Genomic DNA, 14,666 nt, shown 5'->3' with positions numbered 1-14,666 from the left:
TTGTTCTCTTAATTGACATTTAATTTTGGTTAAGTAGTTACATACCAAATTACCATTAAAAACATTTCCAACATTGTGGCTAACTGAGTCCTTTGACAAATAATTCAAGTACAAGTGGAGGAACGTAGAGCAGAAATTATAACATCAGCTATATTTACCTTCCATTCCTGAAATGCCTCAAGTCCAATATCATCTAACTTGTCGTCATAATCATGGACACCACAATAGGAAGCAAATTCTGGACTGGTCTTCAGTCTCCAACTCCATACCTCCTCAAATAGTCTGGTGACTACTTTATCTTCTGGGCGAAACCTTAGTAACAAAATGTTTTACAACAGCTTTATAATTTGTGTAACTAAGTAACCATTATGTAGACACAGATGAGGAGCACGCATGCTGCCATGTGGGAATGGATACAGTATAGGTTGTACATAGCCTTACCTACCTATAATACCTTAAAAGGTATGTGTGATTATATTATACATGTATAAGTAGAAATGATCACTACAGGGGGGTGGAGACACAACGTCCCTATAAGTTGAGTTTGGTACTGATCCTGATAAAACTGCCGTGGATCCTAAAAGATACCAGAGGTCTCACATAAAACTCCAGGTAATGAGTAAGGAGTTCTGATGACGACTACCTTCTAGTCGAAACATGAAACATGTAAACAACTCGAGGAATAAATTTCTGGACGAAATTCTGTATTGGGATCATTCCTCCTTATTCATGTATAAGTAGAGAGTAAAAGGCCACCTTACTAGTTCAGACTAGCATGAATTTCACTTTAACCTAGTGGTAGCTAGGAGGTCGCTAGTACCAGCCCCAGTGCAGGCTTGGTATTTTTCATTACTCCTTCCTATTACAATACGTTATCATATGTACAGTGTAGATTGATCCCTGGCTCTGAGTTTACATGACCCTTGTCATACACATGTGAAATATGAAAATAGAGGTCACCTTATTAACTCAGGCTAGTGGGAGGAAAGTTTGGGGTGGTTAGTTTGATACCCAGTTATGGGCAGGGTATTTTACATTGCTACTTCCTATTACACACATACATCAGCTATACAGTTTCCTTTGTTTTATAAATATTGTCTTTTCGGGTTAAATAGAATCCTTATATAGTTTATAAATAATTCTTGAAAATAACTCAGATACTCATGATCATTGTTTGCTATGTTTTAAAATACATGTTTATATGGATGTCTTAAGCTTACTCCGAGTAAAATATTCGGTAACCCATCACATACCAATACTTAATTGCAACGTGCTCCAGTGGTACGTTTACACAATGACAACATTTCAAATTGGCATAAAGAGGGTTGGCATGATGTAATGTAAATAAAATGTCAGGATTATATACGGTTGTTAAAACTTTTATAGTAACAATCGTAAGATCAACCCGTCCAGTACGATGATACACTATGTACAAACGGTCATATTACAAGTCGTACAGTATGGTTATGATGTACCGGTCATTGACAAAGCGAAAGTAGGCCACGTAGCATCACTTCATTTGCTCGCCACTGGTTAAATTTTCAAATAATTGTCTTATATTTTCTTCAAATGCATAATTGTGTCTGTGTTTACTTACTCGTTGTTAGCGTAAGTCAACGGACTGATTTCAAAATCCATTTCTACTGCGGGCGTGGACAATGTTACTGTAATTACATGTTGAAGAGGAAGCACAATTCTAAAACTAAAACCGGAACGGTTCGGCGAATCCGGAACTCGCCATAAATAAATGTTTGAAGTACAAGAATTGTATTTCGCATTGGATTTAAATATAACCTTAATTTCTATTATTTTATCTTTGACATATCATAGTTCACAATTTTAAAAGTTGACAAATATCTGTATCAAATGACAAATATAATATCAAATGAGCCAAGCAGAATTTAATTACTGTACTAATATATATATTATCATTATTACCTGATGTTTTGGGGTGAAAATGTGGATTGACTGCAGCAACTGACCAGATAAATGAGCTACTTGCAACATCCATCTTATTCTGGATAACATTTGATCTTATCCAAGTTAGTTAATGCTCCGCTTTAGATTCCTTCTCCAAGCTGTTGGAATACATGTAGATTACCAATTCAATCCTTCTTATCTGCTTATTTTGACAATTTAGGTCATGCATACATTTTCGATGACTCCTCGCTCTACCAACTTCATTAATTATCTGACGGCCTGAGACTTCATGCATGTGTACTTACAACTATCAGCTCTTGGATGACATTTGCTTCAACCATGCATCTAGGGGCATATACAGGTCACTGTTACTATTAATAGATTGAAATTGTTTATTGGTTCTTGGTGTGAGGGATTGATGTTGTCTGTGATGTCCGTTGATTTGTTTGAAGTAGTGTCCAATTGGTTCAAAATTAAGAAGGGTACCTTGATTGTGAACGGTGCTGTCTTCAGGGCTGTTTGAGTACAGAAAAAGAAAGGATTTGTTTTGATAGTATCAGTCAGCTAACAGCTAGATAGTTTAGTTGCTAATAGTGTGTCTGTATCAAGTTTGAAGGTTCTGGATTCAAATTGATCTGCCTTTTTTGTTAAGAATTTATTTGTATAATCAATATATATATAAACAAATCAAGTATAGATTGAGTGTATTCTGATGCAAAACTTTTATGGATTTATTTCTAGACAACAGAAGAGCAGTTTATAAGAGAATTACATTGGTGTGTTGAACAACTACACCTTGGACTAGAAACACAGAATCCAGATTCCAAACAAGGTAAGTTATGATCTCTACACAAGTATATCGATATATTTTTACTAGCCTGCCAATCCATGTAAAACTATTCTAGTAACCAAACCTTGGTTTCATCAGCATTCCTTACATAAAATTTTCCATAGGAAAGCATTACAAAATTTCAGGAAAGTTCCTTTTCAATGGAATATCTGAAGTTGAATTTGGTTGCCATCGATAAGATATGAATCATGCATTTAACTTAAAATAGACACATTTTCATATTAAAAACATGATTTACAGTTTTGGTTGAAGAAATATGATACTTGAATAACTTAAATGACTTTGTTTTTTAGACTAAGCAGAAATGTACTGGAGTTATCAGTTATCAACCTATCTCTCTTCATTCTGTTTTCTGTAATAGCTCGTGAGGCACAGAAGATGTTGAAGATTCTCTGTAGTGACAAAGCTCCGGTGATAAAGAAACGACAAGTTATGAGAAATGCTTTTGGTGACTACCGACTGAAGATGCTCAATGCAGAGAAAAAAAGTGCAGCAAGTATGTTGATATTATTGATTTCAATGAAATTCTTTCCCTTGGAGTTTTGAACTATTTTATCAATGTTTAGCCCTACAATCAGAATGACCTTTCATCATTCAACCTCATTCCATCATTCTGTCATCCATCAAACAATCTTTTTATTGTAATTTGTTATTTCCAAAAGTACTGCAGATACTAGATACTATGTACACAATCTGAGAATGCATGGTAAGTTAACCAATCTCAGATGATGTACAGTGTCCAAATGGAACCTAAGCAGCATCACTTCTATTAATGAAAGAAAATGCTCACCATGCAGGCATCCATCTTGTTTCAAGGCTATAATGCAGAGTTTATTAGCTCATTATCATCAGATGGTGGACTATTCAAAAAGCCCTGTGACCATGGTCAGTCCTTAAACAATCCTTGTTATCACTATTTCTTGAAAAGTACTAGAGGAATATTCCTTGAACTTCATGTGTAGGTTCCCTTGGTCCCTAGTTGTGCCACTCCAATTTAGATTTTTGTTCAGAAAAACAAAATGGTGGCCATCTTGGATTTTGAGAATTGAGAATTGTTATTGCTATTTCTTGAAAATTGCTTGATGGATATTCCTCAAACTTAATGTGTTTGTTCCCAACGGCCCCTAGTTGTGCCAATTTAATTAAGATTTTTAGTTAGAAACAAAATGGCCAACATGCTGCCATCTTGGATTTTGATCATGGAAGTTTATGATAGTTATTTGTCGAAAAGTATTGGAGGGATGTTTCTCAAGCTTCACATGTAAGTTCCACTTGTTCATGTTATCAGATTATTAAAAGGGGGGAAAAGGAAGAAGGGAATTGTAGAGAGAATATCAGTCCGACAAAGAACCAATATCATTTAATGGTGAGCGTCAAGATCCCTCCGAGATCTGTCAGAAATTACATTTCTAGGAAAGTACAAGGCAGATTGTTCTCAAATTTTATACCTGTTCTCCCTTTATATATGGCCAAAACACCAATCTGGTCAAAAGCCAAGGATCAAATCAAGGTCACAAGGTCAAAGGTCTATGTTAAATGATATTTTTTTCCTACTTCATTTTGTTACATTATAAAGAAACCTGATTGAAATCATATGATGAATTGTGTGCCCAATGGTCAAGTTCACTGGATTTAAGGTTCAAAGTTCAAATGTTCTGACTGGTAAATATTTTCTATTACAATATGAATCAAAGTTGTTTGTGGATGGAAGCAAAGAGTTCATGGGTACATCGCTGTAGGTCAAGGTCACAGGGCCAAATCTCAAAATTGTAATTTTGTGTTTCTTTACTTATACATTGACATTGTATTGATGCATTCATCTGTAAATAGAAATATTTCTGGAATAAGTATGTGTGAAATATTTTTCCTGCTATTCCACAGAATTAAAGAAAACAAAGATGACATCTATACCTGACAGCAGTGGTTACAAATCTGTGTTCTACAAGAAAAGTGTCAGTAAACAGTATAACAGCCAGTCAGGTGATGGTCCATCTCTGTTGACCAATCAAATCAATAACGAGTCCCATCAACCGTCATCTATGGGAGATAACTCTGCACAGAAGGGAGACAACTCTATGAGAAGTCATGAAGATGAAGTGTCTGAAAGACTTGAACAATTCACTTTTGTCAAGTCTGGGGGAGATTTTTCATTTGGTTTTCAATCGCCATCAGAATCATCTGTAGATGACACAAACACAGAAAACAGTGACAAAGACAACTCGATTTGTGATGAAAACACATCTACAGTCAAAAGTTTTGTAATGCAGAAAACAGAAAATACTTTCAGATTTAATTTTGCAGGAGCAACATAACAAGGAACATTGTTAATTAAAATTTCTTAATATGGTACTATAAATTGCATTCTACATGTATATTGTTTTGGAAATATCCAGACTTTGAATCCGTTTTGTGGAGAGCTTGCATCACCAAAGCAAACTAAACCTGCTACTCTTGTATAAAACATTCATGAATGAAATTTCAACAAGAGTTTTATGTGTAAAGTTTAGTCCATGAATTGAAAAAGCATTAAACACAGAATCAACTATGAATATTTTATTGTGTTGGGTACCCACTATGTAATAAAACAACATTTGCATTAAAAGTAGGTGGTCACTGTTCTTGAAACCTTACTTTGCTGCTTGTCATCAATAAAGGTCAAATTAGGTGGTTATTGTCCATATAGCCAGAGTTTTCTCTGGCCCTGACACTATGTCTGGTGTCGGGGCCAGAGAATCTCGGGCTATTGTCTATGATGTTTTGTGTTCAGGAACACATAACATATGATAAGTCTTATTTAAAACAAGCTTGTCAGCCCTACTTTGCAACCAGACCAGGCACCAGTTTCATTATCATTCCTTACAATTTGTAATTTAAAAAATTCCTTAGGAAAGCATTGCAGAATTTAAGGAAATTTCCATAACTAATATTTTTCCTTTAAACCAATAACGCTTTTCCATGGAAAGATGAATAATTTATTGGTAAATATCACAGAACATGTAGTCATTGACTAATCACAGGCAGACATGGTCTTCTTCATCAAATTATTTACATATTTGAGAAGTTTACCCCCAGAGCTTGGTCCAAGTTCTTCATGCTGAATTGTCCATGAAAGTCAAAGGAAAATATGAATGGATGGAAATCTGAATCCTCATATTCAACAAAGCGTTTGTCAAGGGTATTACTATGAACGCTGGACAGATTCTGTTTCAAAACAAAATCATTACCTGGTAACTTTTTTTCAAACCTGTAAAATCCAATGTCTAAAGAAAGTTCTCTCAATAAACTAGAAAATTGTGAAGTTTCAAATTGAAGTAATTCACAATATGTTTTTTCCTTCAATGAGATATTGTTATTGTGAAAAGGATAAAATTTATAAAATGCATTTCTATCAAGTCACAAATGACACTTGGATTTAAGATACAGGTATTGTTGGATTGATTGTCCTAATCAGTACACAGTCAGATTTTTCATGATGACAACATCAGAGCCACGTGGATTCTTTCCCCTCGGCTGCCAGGATGGGACATCGTTGCCATAGTTTGGGGCCCAGTAATAATGGCGGCGGATTTGATTGCTGAGTTCACACAACTTGGTCACGCCATCTACAACATACGCCTGTACATCAGTGTTCTCAGGCTTCAGTCGACCTGTCTCCAGCAAACTTGCAAAAGCCTGAAAAGCAACAAGAGTGTTAGACATTTTAGTAACTGTAAAAGGTTACTCTTTTTAATGATTCTATTTTATGCTCTTTTTGAGAGTTGAGTTAAACTACGAAAATCGGAAAACCTTGACAGTAAATATTAAACACAGTATCAGTATCACAATTTTTAGTGAAAAATACTAATTCTTTTTATTACTTATTAGTTATTACTTTACTGAACTTTATGACAAATGTTATTACTTTGATAAATGCTATAACTACATATACTGAACTTTATGATAAATGTTATTACTTTACTGAACTCTATATGATAAATGTCAGTTATCACTTTACTGAACTTTATGATAAATGTTATTACTTTGATAAATGGTATTACTTTTACTGAACTTTATGATAAATGTCAGTTATCACTTAACTGAACTTTATGATAGTTCATCATGTAGTTGATTATCTGACAAAATTACAACTTACAATGCAGGCAGGCTCTTCCAGATTGTTTCCCCAGATAAATATACTGGTGAGGGTTGTGTTGGTCTTCATGGCGTCGGCCAGGGCACACAGGCCCTTGTTTCCTATGTTATTACTGGCCACCACCAAACTGTAAAATCAACACATAGAGCTGATACTACAATAATCTTCTAATCTGACTCTTATATGCTAGTCTTCAGAATCCTGTCATATCTTGCATGACAACTGTAATAAAATTTCTTATGAACAGGTATTACCCATTATAACCTGTGTTTTAAACGCAGTCTAATCCAGCCAATGTAAAATCATATACCAGGTTATTTTTGTGTGGACTAGTAGTAACCAAAAATCTGTTTATATTGATTGTTCATATGAAACTTAAACAGTATTTGTGGACATACAAGCTCCTTTATTAAAACTGCCCATGAAATCAACAAAATAAAACACACATGAAATGTAACTTGACAGAAATTTGTTAATTCCACAATGACATGTGAACAGTTCATAATTATATACCATAGGGACTTGGCACAAATTTCCAACCTTTAAAGGTACATATGAACCTTGGGTTTGAAATTCATGTCAAGTCCCTGTGGTACATATGGTCGATAATGTAGACTTACGTCTCTAGTGTAGTGTTGTATGTAGCTATGGCCTCAGCTAAGTGCATGGCACCGTCATCTTCCAATCTGTTGAAACCTAGATCCAGGGTTTTGATGGATGTGTTATTTTTTAAAACTTTGGCAAGTTCTTTTGTTCCATCTCGGGTGATTCTATTGCTGTAAAATCACAACAAAATTTTAAAAGAAAAATAATCAAAAGTAGTTCAAGCTAATTATATACTGTATTTCTTTTTTTCTCTCTTCTTTTAATTCTAATAGATCAAACATCAATAAAATATTCTGTTGTAAATTTTCATGAAAATATGTCAATATACTGGCCTTAAAGGAACTATTATTTGTATTTATTTTTCTTCTTAACATACCTTATCTCTTTTTTAGAATGGAAATGCAAAAACTAATGGAGGTCAGTTAAAAGAAGTTTTAATGACAATCATTTTAATGTTGTGATACAGTACTATTCAAAATACAGGACATTTTATGCAACTACTTTTTGACTTCTTGATAGAAATAGAGCTGAACAAAAAAAAACTGTTTAACCGATGACAGATAAACCAAAAGGCATCGTTGGAAACCGAGGACAGTCAATATACTCTTGTCATTTGAGTCAAAGGAAAAGAACAAAGGCTGGTTTGTTTTCAACGATGCCAACATGCAGAAAAGGCAATCCATGTCATCTCGCTAATGTTGATAGACATAGAAATTACATTAAATGGGCCACAAACAAGGACTGGTATAGTGAGTTTGTCATGAATGTTGTAATGTTTATTACATTATCAAGATCACAATGAGAAATGTTTTTGATAGAGAAATCTATTATTCATTTAGAGTAAGTTTTATCATGAATGTCTCACCAGCTGAGATTAAGGTAGGTAAATGTCATATTTTCCATCAAATTTTCAGCTAATCGTGTGGCTCCAAAATCTCTCATGTCATACTTCTGTAGATGAAGTTCTTCTAAAGATGTATTTACCTGGAAAATGGAAGAAAATACATTCCACAGATGATAATATACAAATAAGGTGGAAGATTTGTTTCCCCCAATGTTTCAGTATTATAAATATTATTAATATTTACTATACCAGCACATGGTTTTTTCTGCTTGAAGACTACATTATTTCCACATATAACTTCTTACAGCAAAAAAAACTATTTGTTCTCTTTCTTACTTTAAGCATCTTGGCAAAATGAACAGTTGTCTCCTCCTGGCAGCTGAAGAGGAGAGGTCGGTTTACATTAAGGGCCTTCAGTGTAGTGTTTCTGTAGAGGACTGTGGGGAGAGCAATTACTGCCTCAATTGTCTGAAACACAAAAACCACAAGGGTTGATAGATAAAGACGGTGGGAAGAACAGTTACAAAAACAGTGTAAGTGCAATATGAATGCAGTATGAATACAGCAGGTGCTCATATATATATATGTAAGGCCTTGGCAATGACAATTTTTCAGCATATACTGAGGTCAAAACATTGTGGTTTATTAAAAGTAAAACAGGTAGAGTTAATAGGCTCAATGGCTTACAAGCTAATTAAGTATATGGGAAAAGTGCAATAACAATTATAGAACTAATTATAACCATGCAACATCCAATCAAAATGGAAGAAAATCTGGGCACGGGACAAGGACCAAACAATTACAAAAAAAGATTACTGGTAATTGATGTTTAACCAATAATCAATTATGATTTTCAAACGTTAACACTTACCATGTCAGTATCACCAAGGTCAAGAGCCTCTAAGGTTTTATTCACTTGTAACATCTGAGCAAAACACATTCCTCCTCTGTTACCAATCTTATTTCCATTTAACCTCAGCACTCGCAAGCTCTCATTTTTCTGAAACATATATAGTCATGCTATTTTTATGTTTTTACATATACAAGTATACACACACAGTTACAGGTGGTAGTGCTCTCACAATTGTAAAAAAGATTAAGTTTAAAATGAGACCAGACAATAATTCAGAATAAAAGAAGTAAAAATGCATTGTGAATGCAGTATGAATACAGTGTAAGTGCAGTATGAATGCATTATAAATGAAGTACATAATACAGTGTGAATGCAGTATCAATAAGTATAAATACAGTATAGCCTATAGGTGCATTATGAATGCAGTATAAATACAAAATGAGTGCAGTATAAAAACAGCATAAAAACAGTGTAAGTGCAGTGTTAATATAGTATAAGTGCAATATGAATGCAGTTTAAATACAGTACATGTATAAGTGCAATATGAATGCAGGGTAAAAACAGTTTAAGTGCAGTTTGAAAGCAGTGTAAATATATTATAAGTGCAGTTTGAATGCAGTGTACATATATTAAGTGCTGTATGAATGCAGTGTAGATATAGCAGGTGCTCATACATTTAAGGCCCTGGCAATGGCTTCTGCTCCCTCCGATTCAATTTCATTACACATCAAGTTCAAATGCTTCAGAGTCACCGTATCCTACAAACAGAAAAGACAAATAAAATGGTGTTAGATTCAGGATTCTGGTAAAATGATTTACTTTAAGAAATGAATGCGAAGATGCTATATTCTGTCACCAATAGTAATGTGTGTTATAGGACCAGGTACACCATTTGCTCCGACATCCATTACTTATATTAACATTGAGTGTAATTTCTGACATACATGATCCACTAAAGGGAACAGTCATTTTGAAAAGTATAATGTTTCTGTTTACATATGTGAGCAATGAATATATTTGAGGCATTTTTTTATTTTTTGCATGGATATGAGATATTAAGTGTGTGAATTAATAAGAGAATTTAACAAATGTATAAATGTTATATGGAGCTTATTAACTCATTGTACAAATCAATACACTAGTACTTGTCTAAAGACTTGAGACATATCACTGTAAAGATCCTCTATAGCTACAAACCTCAAGCAATTTGGCAATGTGTTTGGCGCCAACATTGGTTAAGTTGTTGTAGCGGAGATCCAGACCCTGGACGTATGTGTTATTACACAGAGTTTTATACAGCGCCTCTGCATCTGAGTCCTCCAAACGTTTGTCTGTCAGCAGCTTGTTGTTCCCGGCCAGGTACAGGTCCATAGACTCCTTAAACTCACTGTAATTAACATATTCTAATAATAACTTGCTGTAAATTATTCATCATCTTAATTATAAAATGGGTACAGGCTCATGGACTCACCATCTTAATTACATCATGTAATTAATACACATTATTGTAAATTTTCATTCACTGTAATTTACCCACAGTAATAATATAAACATTGTTTTACTTCTGTAAAAAATTTAATCTGATAATATACATGTTTACTTAATTTCCAGAAAAACTTTTGCCAAATCCTGAAATTTGGATTATTGGCAATATGATTATGCATGAACAGGAAAAGTACATACTTTATAAGCTGATGATTGAAAACATTAAATCCAATGAAACATACATTAAGTTAGCTTAAAATCTCATTTATGGGCAAAAAAATTACTGCAGCTGTTATCTGGGAATTTTATATTTTGAAATTACAATTATTGCTGAATAATACAGATCGACCCAAAATACAAAAGTTTCCAATTAGGAAACGTCTCTAGATTCAAACAGAATGTGTTGGGTGTCGAAGAAAATCATTAAGATGGACAATCAGGAAAAAAAAGACACAAAATAATGACGGCAAGAATGTGGTATAAATAGAGTGCATTCATTCAGAGCAGCCTAAAACAGTAAGGTATGTAGAATAATGGTGTATAGAATTCAGGGGAGATAACTGGCACTTACTGTGATGACGGTGAAATAGAAACACCTACAGGTTAAGTATGTAATCAAAAACCTTTTCTCTGAAATAGAATATTAACAGCTTACACATAGTGCTGTAGGTTTCAGTGTGAATACCACTGAATCCGTGTCACAGTAGGAATTAAGGGCTGAGTTAACTGAAGGTTTCGGTGTGAATACCTCTGGGTCTGTGTCATAGTAGGTCTTAGGGCCGAATTAATTAACTGAAGGTTTCAGTGTGAATACCACTGAATCCGTGTCACAGTAGGAAGGGCTGAATTAACTGAAGGTTTCAGTGTGAATATCACTGGGTCTGTGTCACAGTAGGAATGGCAGAGTTAACTGAAGGTTTCAGTGTGAATATCAATGGGTCTGTGTCACAGTAGGAATGGCCGAATTAACTGAAGGTTTCAGTGTGAATACCACTGGGTCTGTGTCACAGTAGGAATGGCCGAATTAACTGAAGGTTTCGGTGTGAATATCACTGGGTCTGTGTCACAGTAGGAATGGCAGAGTTAACTGAAGGTTTCAGTGTGAATATCACTGGGTCTGTGTCACAGTAGGAATGGCAGAGTTAACTGAAGGTTTCAGTGTGAATATCACTAGGTCTGTGTCGCAGTAGGAATGGCAGAGTTAACTGTAGGTTTCAGTATTCTGGGTCTGTGTCACAGTAGGAAGGGCTCGCGTTAACTGAAGGTTCAGTGTGAATACCACTGGGTCTGTCAGCAGTAATGTTGAATTTAAGCAGAAGTTAAATGCAATGTTACACACATCACAGATATGATACATCGGGTAGCAATAGATTAAACCTGGTTGGTAATTAGGAAAAGGCAATATTAAGATATTTTGTGAGTTATAGTACAAGATTACCAATCAAGTTAAGACTACAAGTATTTCTAATACTAAGTAATCAGATACATATAACACAGCCATTCTCTGTGTTTTCAAACTTCCCATGTTGCAGATATTGCATGCGACACCATTGTTGTTTTAATCTTCAATGTCATGCAGCTTTTGTGACATGCTGTTAGGAGAGAAGACTTACTAACTATAAAGGAAAGAGTGTTAAGATTCAAAACAAACACTAAACATTGTGTAAAGTATACAGTGGACAGTATGTAATGGAATCAAACAAAAAAACCTGGACCAAATATTACTGCTTCAATATTTCTATATCAAAAGTTCATAACTCAGATAATTGAATCCTGGTTACGTGCCTTTCCTTTGGGACCCACTTAACTTCTATGTATCCAATAAATCTTCTAATATTAATCTTCGCTTACCAAGAATTACGATTTGGTACCCTCATATTTAACACTGTTGGTCAGCGAAGATACATGTCTTATATTAGGACTCTTTCAAATTTTGGAAATGGTGTTCTTGACTCCCCTGAAAAATTCCTACGAAAATTACTAAATCTGAAAAATTGTTAGGAGGGAGGGGGATAAAAACAAATTTTAAAAAGTAAAAAAAAAAGCATTAGTTTTAATCATATATTGTTATAAAAGTCAAAATTTTGGTCAAGATTTTTGTTTACTTAGTATGAATAATTACATCAATGAATACTTACCCTTTTTTCTTTAGTCTGTTTTGTATTGAAAATGTGAAGGGTTGTTTATTGGTGGTTTGTTAATCAATCACAAGTGAAATTAAATCAATGTTATAAATGCACTGCCAAATAAACAAGTGATACAGGAAGGGTCAAACTTCATGCAATGTACATTTGTATATTAAGACATCCTGATTTTTTTTTTAAATCTTGCATTGAAAGATACTCTGGAGTGTTATTTTCATGGTAAGATTTTTAAAATTGTCAATAGTATGGATGCAACTTCAAATTATGATATTAATGGACTATTACAGATAGTGTAAGGTTGTGGAAATATCTTAATTCTTACAACCTTTCCAAGTTGGAGTTGCCCCATTATAATGAGTTTAGACATTTCTCTTATAATTCCATTGTTACATTAATTATGTAATGATTTACAGCATTATAGTGAAGTTAGATCCATATCATATATGATCTACATAATGATAAATAATGTTTTAAGATAGTCCTTGCAAGTCAACAGACCATGACATTAACAAATTGTGCAGATGGGTGATTTCATTTGCTACATTCACCGAGAGCTATAGATGAGTTGATTTTTCCTCTTGCACATCAATTATTCATATGACCATTTTGGCTAATAGAATTCTGAATAATTAACAAATACATTCTTAACTGCCAGTTAATTGATCTATTTAGAAATCAACAGCATCAGCTAAATTATTAAGTATTTTCCACCTCTATGTTTTTCATTACATTATGTAGAATGTTTTCCTTTATTGTCTTTTACAAACTTTCTGTCATTTATTTTCCTTTATTGTCTTTTACAAACTTTCTGTCATTTATATTTTACTTGATCATAAGCAAAGTCTTCAAAGAATCAGTTTACAATCTTAAATCTGGAGATTAATTAATATATATATATATACCTACTTAAAAGGCTGAGGATCACTTAGTTTTAGTTGAAGGTGAAATAGTATGAAAGTGTACACTCCAGGTGATTCGTATTATTATAGGAATGCTGTCATAACATACCACAAACTCCACAATCATGCTTAATTAGGATCCACACGTGTTTATTTGTATTTTATCATTATAAACTTAAACACACTTAATTCTGAAACAGATATTACTGTGCATAACTACAAACATGCAATTCCCATTCTCCATAGGTCTTTTTTTTTACTCATTAATGTGATCATGTGACACTTACAAAACCGCATCTTCCTTTTCTTTATCAAACATCAATGTGAAGTAAGGGTTCATCTCGATGCCCATTTCAGTACACACTGCCTCATACCTAAAGGCGGTAGAGTGGATGTCCGACATCCTGTGAGCTAGTCACTAAAATCTGCAAAATTGACGAGAGTCATATAGAAAGATGTATATTTCTATGTATTGTAAACATTATTATTGTAACACACACCCCCCCCCCCCCCCACCCCCCCAAAAAAAAAATCAACGATATTGATCGAATATCAACGTGCATAAACGGTTTCTTTTACAGTGAGTATTTTAGACTATTTACTTGGTAAATAAAGTATGCGTTCAATGCAACTAGATTAATCTATAATGATTTCCTCATACATTATTAATAGTTTACAGTAATCAATATGTCATGAAAGATACAAAAGTGGTGCAAGACGGTTCAGAACAATCTGGTACAGTTGTAACCTCATCAAAATTAAAATATTTCGGTGATGTTAAGCAACGTTACATTCACAACATTGCAAATGGCCTTTTGGTTATAACGATTCAATTATACAGCACCTGGTATCAAATGTTCAAAGAACCTATTCCCGCCAGCGTCGTGTTGCTACAACAACAACTTTTAGAAGAAAATCTCAGTCATCGGGATC

At 34.0% G+C, this 14,666-nt stretch overlaps 3 protein-coding genes across 4 annotated transcripts in view; 1 reads left to right on the top strand and 2 right to left on the bottom strand.

Moving 5' to 3' along the window:
- Positions 1 to 1,693, bottom strand: part of LOC117344484 — a 14,075-nt gene extending 12,382 nt beyond the window's left edge. Inside the window, exons 1-2 of the mRNA XM_033907238.1 lie at positions 1,598 to 1,693; positions 159 to 312 (exon numbers count right to left, since the gene is read on the bottom strand). Of these exons, the coding sequence (XP_033763129.1) occupies positions 159 to 312; positions 1,598 to 1,638 (195 nt within the window). The 5' untranslated portion in view covers positions 1,639 to 1,693. The remainder of the gene's footprint in view (positions 1 to 158; positions 313 to 1,597) is intronic.
- The window catches only part of LOC117344487 (UPF0488 protein C8orf33 homolog), a 25,206-nt gene extending 19,285 nt beyond the window's left edge, over positions 1 to 5,921 (top strand). Inside the window, exons 3-5 of the mRNA XM_033907243.1 lie at positions 2,662 to 2,752; positions 3,132 to 3,266; positions 4,652 to 5,921. Coding sequence (XP_033763134.1) covers positions 2,662 to 2,752; positions 3,132 to 3,266; positions 4,652 to 5,082 — 657 coding nt within the window. The 3' untranslated portion in view covers positions 5,083 to 5,921. The remainder of the gene's footprint in view (positions 1 to 2,661; positions 2,753 to 3,131; positions 3,267 to 4,651) is intronic.
- On the bottom strand, positions 5,465 to 14,666 carry LOC117344485 (leucine-rich repeat-containing protein 34-like). 2 transcript variants are annotated; one of them, XM_033907240.1, is made up of 11 exons: positions 14,578 to 14,666; positions 14,021 to 14,158; positions 12,829 to 12,843; positions 10,403 to 10,592; positions 9,880 to 9,963; positions 9,224 to 9,352; positions 8,689 to 8,820; positions 8,374 to 8,492; positions 7,523 to 7,678; positions 6,903 to 7,029; positions 5,465 to 6,442 (listed from the first exon to the last, which is right to left on the bottom strand). In XM_033907240.1, the coding sequence occupies exons 2-11, from the start codon at positions 14,134 to 14,136 to the stop codon at positions 6,218 to 6,220; spliced, it is 1,293 nt and encodes a 430-aa protein (XP_033763131.1). In that variant the 5' UTR covers positions 14,137 to 14,158; positions 14,578 to 14,666; the 3' UTR covers positions 5,465 to 6,217. The 2 variants fall into 2 exon arrangements, with proteins under 2 accessions (XP_033763131.1, XP_033763132.1); XM_033907241.1 differs by lacking the exon at positions 12,829 to 12,843.

This window comes from Pecten maximus, chromosome 16 (assembly GCF_902652985.1).
Source record: "Pecten maximus chromosome 16, xPecMax1.1, whole genome shotgun sequence".
Taxonomy (NCBI): domain Eukaryota; kingdom Metazoa; phylum Mollusca; class Bivalvia; order Pectinida; family Pectinidae; genus Pecten; species Pecten maximus.
The sequence above is the reverse complement of the archived record's forward strand: the minus strand, read 5'-3'. Positions and strand labels throughout refer to the sequence as shown.